Source organism: Leptonychotes weddellii, chromosome 13 (genome assembly GCF_054177405.1).
Source record: "Leptonychotes weddellii isolate Sample4059 chromosome 13, ASM5417740v2, whole genome shotgun sequence".
In the NCBI taxonomy this organism is placed as follows: domain Eukaryota; kingdom Metazoa; phylum Chordata; class Mammalia; order Carnivora; family Phocidae; genus Leptonychotes; species Leptonychotes weddellii.
In genome coordinates, this window is record NC_138381.1 from 67,873,530 (window position 1) to 67,887,212 (window position 13,683).

The 13,683-nt window shown below is 47.9% G+C and overlaps 1 protein-coding gene across 2 annotated transcripts; it reads right to left on the bottom strand.

The window, feature by feature from the left end:
- Positions 1–1,158: 1,158 nt before the first annotated feature.
- On the bottom strand, positions 1,159–11,975 carry PRKAB1 (protein kinase AMP-activated non-catalytic subunit beta 1). 2 transcript variants are annotated; one of them, XM_081802084.1, is made up of 7 exons: positions 11,544–11,975; positions 8,703–8,866; positions 6,753–6,846; positions 6,356–6,470; positions 4,105–4,238; positions 2,826–2,894; positions 1,159–1,715 (listed from the first exon to the last, which is right to left on the bottom strand). In XM_081802084.1, the coding sequence occupies exons 1-7, from the start codon at positions 11,700–11,702 to the stop codon at positions 1,704–1,706; spliced, it is 747 nt and encodes a 248-aa protein (XP_081658210.1). In that variant the 5' UTR covers positions 11,703–11,975; the 3' UTR covers positions 1,159–1,703. The 2 variants fall into 2 exon arrangements, with proteins under 2 accessions (XP_081658210.1, XP_006739484.1); XM_006739421.3 differs by having other exon boundaries at positions 1,159–2,536; positions 11,544–11,974.
- Positions 11,976–13,683: the final 1,708 nt, after the last annotated feature.

The window sequence follows — 13,683 nt, forward strand, 5'->3', positions numbered from 1 at the left end:
GGAGGCTGTTCCTACATTTCCACCATAGTAGCGTCTCCCTCGGGAGTCCTCTGTGGTCACTGGGCTGCAGAGGGCTCTTAACAGGGTTTCCTGACTCCCAGTTTGTTTTTACACTGGACTTCCAAGTTCATGCTGTTTCCTCCACAGCCTGGGGCTGCTGGCTTCCTCTGAGCTATGACTCAGGCTAGCAGCCAGATTCTCTAATCCTCCCTCACAGAAAGGGCTGTGCAGTTCTGGACCAACTCAGGCAGGGGCCCCACCACCAGCTGCCCTCTGTCTCCCCCATGGACCTAGGGGGTGTGCTCTCAGCTCACCAACATGGCAATGGTCTCTATGTTCCTGGTGCTTGAACAGATCCCTTTCATACTTTTGAGCTTAGGTATGTATTTTCAATTGTATTTTAAAAATACTTTGTCCAGTTTTGGAAAGAGGATTTTTGCATGTTTCCATAGTCTAAATAATCCCTATAGTTCTTAAAATCTAGGGTTCCCCCACTGCTTGGGTTTTCAGAGTGAGACAGCTAATTATTGAGGTAGGAATGCTTTCTAGGCTACTCTCCACCTCAAGTGGACCAAATGACCGAGGTTCCCTTTTCTCATAAATTTATTTAAATGTTTCCTGATGCCTGGGAAGGAAAGGCTTATTAAAAGAACATCTGTAATCTTTCATCTTTTTTGGTAGAACAAACAAAACTCCTTTTAGCTAATGGGAACAACTCTGATTCTAGAATGTCCTGGTGTCTTCCAAAGCAGGTGTCAAGATCCCAGGCTCCCGTGGTGCTTACTGATGAGCAAGAGGCGGCAAAATCTCTGACCCGGGGATGCCACCAACCTGCCCAAACTGGGAACCTTCACTGTCGCCTCTCCTTGGCTTCCCCTCATGACTCACTGGTTCAAAGGAGCTCAGTTTTACAGTCTCCTTAACAGCCTTCCAAATGCTGCGTGCAGAATGGGGTGGGTCAAGGGAATGTTCCTCAGCCCTGGGGACAGCTGGATCTGCCCTGTCACTCACCCCAGAGTACCACGAGGATGGGACCATTTTCAGTGAGTGCCGATATGTGATAACGATTGAAAAAGCACTGCGCTGAGTAAACCTCTGAAGAGTTCCAGTCTCTTCTCCAAATGACGGAATAAAATCAAGGCTTCCTCCAAGCGCACGTCCCGTTACCTTTACAAAGCTTTATTGAAACCTGTACGTCAAGGTGACATAATTCAGTGTTTGGAAAACAGTAACAAAAAAAGGGTATCCCAGACTCAGGTTTACCAAATAAATACTGGAAACCAGGGAGCTCGTTCCTCCATCTCCCAGCAGGAACACAGGGTTTAACAATAGCAGCTGCTGCCGACTCGGGGACAGGAACTTGTGCTAATGGGCATGTCTGCAGAGTCTCCCCGGAAACCACGATGAGTGTAAAGAGGTTTGCTTTGGTCCAAAGGATGTCTTCTCGACACAAATTTAGAAGGCTGCTGTCAAGTTCTAAGTTCCTTCCAGAATAAGCAAGAGCAACTCTACCACCTTCATTGCTAAGTGGAGATGGAGGCCCTGAGCAAGACGGCACAGGCTAGGGTAGGGCACTTCTCCGAAGTGTTCATGGTAACACTGTCACCTCACTGCGATTAGAGTAAGAAGCTGGACAACCCTCCAGCTAACAGTGGTCAGTCCTCAGGATCATCCGGCTTCATGGAGAAATCTGGCAGCGGTTTTCAGAGTCTGTTCTAAAAACAGATTATTGCTGAATACAGTTCACACGATCTATATTCTAGTTGGGGTGATTTTAAAATTGCCCTAAGACCATAGAGTCAGCCACCTCTGGTTTACAACAAAAGTACTTAGTGCACAGAAGCCTAAGAAACAATTGTAAATTTCATCTGGAAATCAGACAGGTTCTAATTTCTATAGAAATTATACCTTCTTGGAGCAGAGAACAGGAGACCATCTTATTGCTTTGATTTCAGAGGACCGGTACTTGCTGTTAGCTCCACAGCCAGGCCTCGACAGGGACAAGTGGGTGGCCTCAGAGAGACATATGATTAGACATTCTGTGTGGCCTTGGTCCCTGCTTCCTGGATTTTACCAGCAAAGTGGCTAGGGTTCATTTTTGGCTTAAGAAGCATCTCCACGACCAGCTCAGAAGATGTCTGTTAAGAACTGCACCTGTCCCCATGCACCGTGGTATGGGGGCCACAGACCTTCTGCGTACCCTCACTCTGTTCTCAGCTCTGGTGAGCCCTGAGGCTCAAAGCCACTGGGTGCCCAGAGGACTGTTACAGACGGGAGGCGCTTCAGGAGCTGCCACGCCTGGAACAAACCTTCAAGCAGGACTATGGCGGGTATGAAATGTCTTATAAAGAGTGTGAAATGAAAAATTTACAGTCCATTCCCTCTAGCGGAAAGCATGCACATGTGGAGCCTGGGGGTGCACACTGTTCCCTGGGGCCCACCGCTGGCTCCCAGCTCTTCATATGGGCTTGTATAACAAGGTGGTGACATACTTTTTCTTGTATCGGTGGGTCGCGCTGAGCACCATCACTCCATCCTGAGGAAGAGGGTGGAAATGATCAAAGGCAGGACTAAGTCAAGGGCTCAAACGTGTGTGTGTGTGTGTGTGCGTGTGTGCGTGCGTGTGTGCGTGCATGCGTGTGTGTGTGTCATCAAGGGGGCTTAATAAAAAGAGTCCTGTTCTGTCTTCGGAACCAGAGCCTGCGGGTATGCATCAGGTCCCAGAAGCTGCCCTTTAGGTAAGTACTCCAGGTAATTCTGTGGCTTGGGGGCCCCAGAGCACACTTTGAGAAACACAGCTTTATCAGCAACAAACATGTCATTACCTTGATAGAGAGCGCGTAAAGGTGGTTCAACATGACGTGGTTGGGCTCAGGGAGCAAAGCTGGATCACACTGTGGGGGGAACAAAAGCAGATGGTGAGCATTTAGGATTTGGAAATGAAGAAGGTTCTCCCTTTATTTCGCAGCAGTGGGTGTCAACAGGAAAGAGGCCAGCTCTCATGCCCCTTTCTGCTTAAGCTGGGCAGTGAAAGCCTCGTCTAAGACGACAGGTGAGGTGACGGGGGTCATGCCTCATGCTCCAACTAAGGGGAGCTCCCTGTGTGTCTGCTGGATGCACTGGTATGTGTCTTGGTCAGGCTTTACCTTGGCCTCTAAAGTGTGAACCATGGCTCTATCCTCTTACAGAAAGGGAAGCAGGAAGAAAGAGCTGTCGACCGAGTGCACTTTTAGAGAAAGCAGCAAGATAAATCTGTACTAAACATTCCTGAGCAGTGGACTGCAGGCTCATGTCTATACTCAGGGAGCATGATGAAATGGATTGGAGGGGGGGCATGGCACCTGGTGCCTGGAGAACAGCGAGTCCCCGGGGAACGAGCCATGACTGCTATGGGGCATGCCTGCACATGCCTGCGTTTAGCTCTTCAGCTCAGCACACGTGTAGCTGCTTGTATGTGGAGTCCAGAGCAGTGGCATGGTTACTTTATCACCTCATAAACATGTGAATTTTAGGGGGTAGCTTGGACAAAGCACAGGACACCCAGATTCCTCAGAATTAGGGCCATGCTGTGCATATCTACTTAAACAGAACGGAAAATTAACAAGGTAATAACGGGGTGCTCTTCAGGATCCAGGAGGATATACACTTCTTTTTATAAGTAGTATCAACTTCCCAGAGAAAACGTGTGTTACCCAGATTCCCCAAATTTGGATCCAGGAGCACTGATGTTTCTGAAAGCAATTTGATGATTTGGATTAGATTCTAAAACGTGGGGGCCAGAGGAGGAATTCCATTCGGTAGCTTACTGAGAAGCGGTGGCTATATATTTCATCATGATTTATAAGGAATGAGGCTGAGGCAGGAGTGAAACACAAGGAAGACAAGTTCAGAAAGGCTCTGTGTGATGGGAGAGCAGCACCCACACTTGGGGAACATCTTGCTCGTAGCCCATTCCCACAGCGGAGGGGGACCTCGGCAGGTGGCAGTTAACACCGACGGGCAACCCAAAACCTTTTTACCAACTGCTTTCTAAGAGATGGTCAGAAAGGGGAGCCTTGGAACATGACCACGGAGGATGGTCCTGGCAGATGCCTGTGTACTCACAGAAATCCCCGTGTCCTTGTTCAGGATGACCTGAAGCAGATGTGGAGGGAGAATGGGTGGGGCTTTAAACCGTTCTTCTGGTTTTGAGACATAGGGCTCCTGATGGTAGGGTCCTGGTGGGGAGCTGGACAGCTCTGTTGGGAGATGGTGACAGGACATTTACATTGAAAATTATGAGTCTGAGGAGCAGGCTCGTTGAATTTGTGGCATCATCTAGTTTTCCTTGTCCCCTCAATAAAGATTTATATTCCCTTGAAGAACATACAGGCCCCAAGGGTGAAGAGTAGAGGCAATGAGAAAACCCTCTGGAATTTGGGTGACTGGCATAAAATACAGCAGCAAGCTCAGATGCCCTGGCAGCAGACAACGGTGGTGGTGAAGCTGGTGATTCCGGGTCAGACTAACAAGGAAGCTGCTCACAGTAACCTAACCTGACCTGCCCCTGCAGAACAACGCTTCTCGCCTTGGGCTGGGCTGGCAAATACCGCAAAGAAGCTCAGGGCTTCAAGTGAGGCTTAAGCAGCCAAGCTTAAGGTCTGAGCACCACCAGCCAGAATAAAACAGAAGATAAAGCAGCCTGTGTATACAGACACGGTGGCAAAAACAGGTTCTAGGAGGCACCAGCACATTTCAAAACTAAAACCAAAAATAAAAAATTGAAACCCTGATCTCTACAGGTTCTCTGACTCTACCACTCTGAGATTCCTTTCAAACTCTTGCTTGAGTGTCTTGATTACACAGATATATCAAGAAGCTTCTAGAAGGGCAGTGTTTCATCAGGTTAGAGGCAGCTCACTTAGCAATGTTGGGCCAGCTGGAAGGGACTGAGCGGTTATTCAAAGGACACCTGGGCTAGGTTCTGGTTGCCTGATCCTTGGAGGCATCCAGAATAAATCTGATGCGCTCTCACACTGCCAGTTCCCTTGATGTCACTTTCTAGGGTACCGGCTCCCTTCACACGACCCAACCATACGACAGCAGGAAACTGAGAAAAGCATTAAGTGCAGAAAACTGAGCCACTGGGAGTAAAGATGTATTTTAAGAAAGTGAGTATCTAAATATGAAGTCTGTGCAGAGCCTGATGTTGGTTTACCGGCAGTGAGGGGTCAGTTTTCTTTCCCCAGGTGGTCTATGCTGCAGAAACTTGACTAAAAGCTTCGGTATGTGGCCTAAAATTACATTTATCAGTAAGTAGGGGATACTGGGGCATTTTCTCCATCCCCCAATTCCCACCTACTAAGAAAGAAATAAATGACTTCTTGAAAAGATTAGTTAGCTAGCTATCCAGAGGGAGCACTATTTTTGGATTTCCAATTCCTGCTCAACAAGCTGGCTTTTCAGCCACAGCAAGCCCACCATGGTCAATTTACCACTGTGGTTTCTGAACTGATAAGAGATCCTGGTGGCAGAAGCTCCAGGCCCAGCCAGGTTACAACGAAGAATCATCCTGTAAACTGAACTGAACCCATCTTGTTAGATTATCAGGTACAGTCCTGGGCAATCTTTTCACTGCCTCCCACAGGGGTCCAGGAATTATTTAAACCCCTGCAAGAAGGGGCAGTGAAGTTGGCATGGACGCTTAGATTACAACACATCACTGCCCCTGAATTCTACGTATTACATTTCTTCCTGTGGGTTTGGATGGAAAGCAATTAACCGAAAGCTTGACGACTGGCTGACTCTTGGGAGATGGAAAAGTTTTACTAGGTTGGTACTGAGTAGGCTGCACAGTTAGCCTGTTTCCTGTGATGAGACTCCGTCTCCCCAAGGGATTCTGAGAAGGTGCTAATACACCCCATGAGGTCACAGAGGTGTCCATTTACCACCTGCTAGGCTGAAACTCTTTAGGCAGGCACCCCAAGCGAGTTGGGAGTGGGTAGGGAGCTGGCAGGCTTCCCCTGAGCTGGCTCATCACCGACCCAACGCAACTCTCCAGGGCCTCTTGGGCCCTGCCCCTGGCACGAGATCAAGCTCTGGTTCTGTTTCCATGGTCTGCTCTCTGTGGCTAAGCAGACCTACTGAATACTGGAGAGGACCAGAAAAAATGACTTACAGCTCCCTTGGGGCTGGATTTCAGCAACCTGACCTGACAGAGTTAGGAATTACTTTTGTGGCTCCTTAGGGAGCTACAAACATCCACCCGACTAGGCAGCAGCTTGAGCTCAAGAGGGAGAGGCAAGAGAAATAGAGTATTTCTAGACTGCATAGCCCCCACCTGCACACACGTGGTATAAAATAACTGTGTTCATACCAGACACATCGGAGCACTTTTGGGAATCCACCATTAAAGCATCAAACACTTCAAAGTCAGTTTTCTTCACTTGAATGATGTTGTTAACTGTGCCAAGCTGGCTCGTTACTATTGGCTGGGAAGAGACAGACAGGCAGAAATCATAACGTGGAAGGTCTCTGGAGTTATTCTCTAGAGGATTTAGACTTCCTGGCTGGAAGGTCTCATCTCCGCGCTAGCCAATCTGCTCATTTCCATCAAGTTTGCCCGTAAGTCTGACAATCAGCACTGCTATCTAGCTCAGCCACACACAGGGATTTTACCGGCAGGACAAAGGGACCTGGCACAATTGATAAGGGAAAGTGGTTTGTTTGGATTGTGCAGGTAGTCAGAGGACCAATGGCAGGAGGAAGAGTACCTCAGAAGGGTCATGCGTCCATTGCCCATCCACAAAGAACTTGTACTGATGCTCTCCTTCAGGCAGGTCCAGGATGGCTACAAAGTTATTGTGGCTGCAAGGGAAAAGGAAGCAGAGGATTTCAGCTGGGTGAGCTGCCCTCCTAAGCGTACCGACAAAATCAGCTATCGAGGGGCACCTGGGTGGCTCAGTCATTAGGCATCTGCCTTCGGCTCAGGTCACGATCCCAGGGTCCTGGGATCGAGTCCCACATCAGGCTCTCTGCTCAGCAGGAGGCTTGCTTCTCCCTCTCCCACTCCCCCTGCAGGTGTTCCCGCTCTCACTATCTCTGTCAAATAAATAAAATCTTTAAAAAAAAAAATCAGCCATCAAACAAAACCCGACCTTTCCATGTGAAACAAGAGTTCAGCTGCAGAAGAATAAACATTTTTAGCCACTTTAGACAATTCAGTAGAATGATCCCAATCTAAAAAAGCTGTAAAGAAGCAGCAATGCAAGACGTTTCCTGGAGGACTCACTTAGCTCAATTGCAGGAATAATCCGCCTTCCTACCAGCAAAAGATCAACAATCAGGCACATGTTCTTTTCAGCTTGCATGCAAAATACCACTCATGCCAAGGAGAGCAGCTCCAGGTAAACTGCGTGCTGCAGAGTTTTAATCCTTGTCAGTCTGCCTTGGGCAGGAGATGGGACCGATTCCACAGGATCCACAAATAGGTCTCTAAAGAAACTTGCTTCCCTACTAAGACAAGGTTCCAGGAAAGCTCTCTGTTTTGTTCCCCAGACTTAAAAGGACTTAAAAGTCCTTAAAAGGACTTGTAACTGTGTTGAGTGTCTCCCTCCTACACCAACATCAGCTCTGGGAAAGCACGTGGTCTGGGACAGCAATCAGGCCTGACGCAGCAGGGCACAATCTCTCCGTTTCATCAAGAACACTCACTAATAAAGATGTTTTTTTCTTTTTTCTTTTTTTTAAAGATTTTATTCATTTATTTGACAGAGACAGACACAGCGAGAGAGGGAACACAAGCAGGGGGAGTGGGAGAGGGAGAAGCAGGCTTCCTACGGAGCAGGGAGCCCGATGCGGGGCTTGATCCCAGGACTCTGGGATCATGACCTGAGCCGAAGGCAGACGCTTAACGACTGAGCCACTCAGGTGCCCTGAAGATGCTTTTCCAATGACAGTTTGAGACCGAAGTCCATGCTAGGATTCCTGATCATGTGTTTTACTATGGTCTTGCTAATGATGCCTACAGAACAGGTACCTTCCAAACAAAAGTAATACACAGAGAGGCAAAGTTAGAAGGAACCTCAGAGATTATCTGTCCAACAGTCCCTTCTTACAGACAGAAACACTGGGACTCAGGTGTCACCAAGACGTTAGCTCAGCCAATGTGGACTCAAATCCTGGTCTTGAAGATTCCCAGCTCAGTGCTCTCTCTCCACTAGGAATAGATTTCTCTCTTTCTGCAGAAGTCCCGCCTAAGCAAACACATAGCTGCGTATCTGAAGTCAAAGATGTTCATGAAATCTCATTACTGAGAAATGTTCTCTTCTAAGTGTGCTCTAAACCTAGAGACTAACTGGGTGTGAGATGTGAACCCTGTGAATTATTATTTTTTTTTTAAAAGATTTTTTATTTATTTGACAGAGAGAGACACAGCAAGAGAGGGAACACAAGCCGGGGGAGTGGGAGAGGGAGAAGCAGGCTTCCCGCTGAGCAGGGAGCCTGATGCGGGGCTCGATCCCAGGACTCTGGGATCGTGACCTGAGCCGAAGGCAGATGCTTAACGACTGAGCCACCCAGGCGCCCCGAACCCTGTGAATTATTAAGCAAAATTATTTTCCATTCAGCATCCATTTTATAAAAACATCCTTTTCTATTCCTCATTTAGAAACCACAGTATCCCTGGATTAAGACAAATATGTGAATACTGCCCAGGCAGTTACCTTCTTGTGAGGGGAAGTTTACTCCAGTTGTTGAAGGACCCAGATAAGTAAACTTCCTTTCCGCCCCCCGTCCATCGAAATACTGTTGGCCGAGCCTGGGCAGGGGCTTTATCATTCACTTCCAGATCATGCCGCCAAGCCAGGAATTCTTCCTTCTCTGGAGCCTAGAAACGGAACAGTTTACTCAGGGACAGGAAGCCATTAGTGAGCTCCCTACAATGGACAGTTACCCTAATGTAGACAATTCATTCTAAAGAGACAGCGATTACTACTTAGGTTCATATTCAGGCTCATTAACTTAATAGCGGTGCCTTGGTTTCTCCACTTGCAAAACAGAGATAACAAAAGCAACTATTTCTTAAGGTTGTTGTGAAAGACTGAGTGATAGGGTCCATGTAAATTACTCTGCATAGTGTCTGACACATAGTGAGCACTTAATAATTATTAGCTGTTAATACTGTTGTGATTAAAGAGATCTACACCAAAATTTTAGTAGAAGCTACAGAACTCACTTGGAAGAGGATGCAATGAATTCAAGACCAGATAGATGTCATTTTCTTCCCTTAATTAACAAGATTTGAAGTACACGAAAATTTATTAGGAACAATTCCAGAGCTGTCAACTTGAAAACTCACAAACCCAGATTCTAAGGGAAAAAAATATTCAAAGTGGTGTTCAGGCATTGGGAATAAAAAGATAAGACACAGACTGACCCTCCATATGGCAAACAATGGCTTCTTAGCGCAGGTAGTGATGTATAACTGAGGTATTCCAAACTAAGAGAGAAATAAACACATCCAACTCTGGGAGAAATATATGTGCTTTTGGATCTTTTACATATTTACTAGTCAGAAACCAAAGATATTAAAAGAGCCGAAGATATTAAAGCCAAAGATATTAAAAGAGCGGGAGTTCTAGGCTGGGAGAGACCCTTAAAGGTGTCGATGAGTGAGCTTCTAAGACCTTCATTTCAAATATTGACCAGAGTTGTTTCTTTTTTTTTTTTTAAGATTTTATTTATTTATTTGAGAGAAAGAGAGAGCGCACAAGCAGGCAGGAAGGACAGAGGGAGAGAGAGAGAAGGAGACTACCCATTGAGCAGGAGGGCCGACATGGGATTCAATCCCAGGACCCTGGGATCATGACCTCAGCCAAAGGCAGACACTTAGCCGAGTGAGCCACCCAGGCGCCCTGACCAGAGCTTATCTTAAATGACGCCTGCTTTAAGACTGAACAAGATCTACAGATTAAAGAATAACAGACTGGAATCACTTGCCACTGAGAAGGTGATAACTAACCACAGCCAAAATGGTGAACTAGTGTAGCTAAAATAACCCATGACTTTTTTGGGAATACAGGGCATTCAATCCAGTGTCTCTGCTACATCATTTCAGTAACTTCTGAGGAAGCGATAATGGATACTATTTAAAATCATTGTCCACAGATTCTCTGCATGCTAAACGTTTCTTGTAGGAATTTTAGAACAGCAACAGAACAGATACTTCTAGAATAAAGTAGTTTGGTTCTTATGGTATCTTAAAGGCTATCCGTCCCTGGGCCACAGTTATTTCTGGGGGGAAAGGATATCAAGTCACTGGAAAAACAGGATTCCAAAGTTCACTTTGCATACAGGTCCTCAGGAATGCAACAATTTCAGAAAGCAAGTGCAAATCACAGGACATAAGGCCCAGTGAAAGACTCTTTAGACTCAAAGCCAAGATCCAAGTGAGGATTTAAGATCATAATGTGATCACCAAGCCCAACATCTGAGAAAAAATATGAGTAAAGGTGGAATGAGTTGCCAGGCATTAGCCTAATGGGCAATGATGATTAATATGCAACTGGATACTAACAGAGAATATGCTAGGCTGGGGAGACACCTTGATTTTTCCTAAACCTACTCTGTTGCATTGTCCTTAAGGGATCAGTTCTTCTTTTCTTAGGATCTACCACATACTTATCAGCTGCCAGAACCACTAAGTGCCCGTGGTTCTGGACACCAGGCGTGGGCCTTGCAGCTGGAAACACGAGACCCCATCAGGTAGTTAGCAGGCATGTGGCTGAAGCAGGAGTCAAGATTCATCTTCAAAGTTTTGATGAATTACAGCAGACCACGGTAAGATGTTCAAATTTGGCTTGCAAAAATGTTTGCTTTGGTCTCTCTAAAATCTTAAGTCATATTTACACAACAGGAGAGAGAAGGTGAGTAGCAACTGGCTCTCCCCCTTTCAGACTGACACTTCACTCACCCACTGACCTCCAAAAGTGGATTTACTTTTCTGTCTGCTCTAAAGTGGCTTGGTGAACCGAAAGTTTCAGTTAGAATGAAACACCTCTGGCAACTACAGTCAGCTGTGTAACTCTACTTTCGGCTTACACATGTGCTCTGGGTTATCTCCAAAATCGACAATAAACTACAAAGCCAGCTATTACAAAAAGTGTCAGTCTTCGTAAAGGTGAGGAAAAATTTCTCAAAGCAGTGAAACTAATTATACCTAAGAGGAGAGCAGAGACTGGGGCTCATCTGCTGCTAGCTCAACGATCTTAATTAAGAATTTGAAACGCTGTCCCAGAGCTGCTTTCGCCTTAATGATGTTAAACGAAGTGCGTTCCTCCTCCCTCGGGGTGACTTCCTCATCGGTAATTAGACACAGGTTCCTGGACTGCTAAGAGGGCTCTTACCGGGCCATCTGGCTTTTTAAGTGCCCGGAGTTTAGTGCACTTAAGTTTTCCCACTTATGATGAGTTTTAGCGGGGGGGGGGGGATGTGGCGGGGCATCTAGGAGAGGGCTCCTCCCCTCAACATTAGACAAGGGGAGCCGGATTCCGTCACCCCCTCACCTTGATTTCCTCTGAGTGGAAGAGGTCGGCGTCCTCGGGACTGTCCATCAGGATCTTGGGCCTGTCCCCGTCCTTGGCGCCCCCCGAGCTGTCCCTTCGCGGCGTCTTGTGGCCGCCCTGCCGCTCCAGCGCGGCCCGCTCGCTGCTCGTATTGCCCATGGTGGGGCTCTGCGGGGACACCGGGAAGCCGGACGGGGCCTCACTCCAGGGAAGGGGCAGGGGACTCCGGCAACCAGCGGGTCACACGGACCTCGGGGAAGGAGTCGGAGCCCCGAGTACCACACCCCTCGGGCGAGGCTTCCGGGCCGGAAACCGGTTTGAGGCGGGTGAAAAAGACCTGCGAGGTTACTCAACCGCGCTTAAACCTATGAAGCCCAAAACACCCCGACACTTTGCCAACAACTCCCCCAGCTTTTAGCAACTTCCGCTTCCGGCGCGTCTGTGAGTCAGTCGGGATCCGGGGTGGGGGCGGCGGCGGCCGGCGAAGCGCATTAGGCAGTTCCGCTTCCGGTCCGGATTGGCGGGGTCGCAGCACCCTGAGGAGGCCTTCCTCGGAGCGCGCAGTCGCAGTCGGCTGCTACGACGGGACCGAGGATGAGGCTGCTGAAGGCCGGCAGGGGGCGTGCCAGCGCGCGGGCTGTCTGGGTCCCTCTCCCCGCGCTGGAATGAGTGATGCCGTTAACAATTTTATTTATTTTTTTTTTAAGATTTTATTTATTTATTTGAGAGAGAATGAGATAGAGAGAGAGCATGAGAGGGGGGAGGGTCAGAGGGAGAAGCAGACTCCCTGCTGAGCAGGGAGCCCGATGCGGGACTCGATCCCGAGACTCCAGGATCATGACCTGAGCCGAAGGCAGTCGCGTAACCAACTGAACCACCCAGGCGCCCTCCGTTAACTATTTTAGATATCTTTGCCCACTTCCAGTTGATTCTGTACTCGACAGCCGAAGAGCTCGTTTAAAGTGCTCATCTAATTAAGAGACTCATCCTATTAAAGCCTGTTAATGTTCTAGCTCCCACGCTTTTGAGCGCCTTAGAAGCACCGCCTGCATAAAATGCAGATTCCCCGGCCCTAATCCCCGGAAATTATGATTCCGAAGCTCTGGAGTGGGGTCTGCATTTTAATAAGCACTCCAGGTGATTCTGATGCAAGTAATCTTGCAGGTGTTTGATTAAATGTCAGACCATAAGAGTTCTGGAAATTTCTCACTAGTAGGCGTGGGGGTTATAAAACGTGGGAGTTATTAGTGTATTTTTAAAAAATTGAGTGCATAGCCTTTTGATAGATAATTTTGTAAGCTATTTTATAATCACTTTGGACACAACATTCTGCATAAAATTACTTATTAGTGTTTGTCACTGTGGCCAGTGCTTTAGCAAGAACTCTGTACACACTGTGGTCCTAAAATATTCTAATCTAGTCAGTCACTGTCGTGGTTTTTTTTTTTTTTTTTGGTGGTGGTGGGGCTTTTTTGTTCTTGTTTTTGTGTTTTGTTTTGCATGTGAGTATCTCAAAATGCTTTGCATTTGCTGGGCCAGCTCATGCATTTTGTCCACTGAGCAAACATTTATTTGATACCTACAAAGTGTCAGGTATTGTGCTAAGTAAGTGGGAGACAGATGGCTAAGAAATGGTCTCCTGGAGCGCCTGGGTGGCTCAGTTGGTTGGGCGACTGCCTTCGGCTCAGGTCATGATCCTGGAGTCCCAGGATCGAGTCCCGCATCGGGCTCCCCGCTCGGCGGGGAGTCTGCCTCTCTCTCTGACCCTCCCCCCTCTCATGCTCTCTATCTCATTCTCTCGCTCAAATAAATAAATAAAATCTTTAAAAAAAAAAAAAAAAAAAGAAATGGTCTCCTGGAGGGGATTTGGTCGTATCTATCAAAATAAAAAATGCACCGGACGGAAGGGCGGCGGGCGGAAGGCAGGAGGCTGCCGGGGCGCGGGCTGCTGCGGGGGAAGGGACCCTGAGGCGTCTGCCGCGGTTCGCTCTGTCAGCCGCGCGGGATTGGGGCGCAAGGGTCATGGACGTTCTCCCCTGAGACGGAGGTCGCGGGCTGGGGGCGGGGGGAGGAGGCCCGGGAGAGGTTGACGCGGAGGCCGCGGGCCGGTGACTGGGCGCGAGGCGGCCGGCGGCGGCGG

Coding starts and splice junctions, on each gene's coding strand:
- PRKAB1 (XM_006739421.3), bottom strand. CDS start 11,702: ATGGGCAATACGAGCAGCGAGCGGGCCGCGCTGGAGCGGCAGGGCGGC. Junction 6,847..8,702: donor AAACTTCCCCTCACAAGAAG/GTAACTGCCTGG, acceptor TTTCCCTTGCAG/CCACAATAACTTTGTAGCCA. Junction 2,537..2,825: donor TTTACGCGCTCTCTATCAAG/GTAATGACATGT, acceptor CCTCTTCCTCAG/GATGGAGTGATGGTGCTCAG.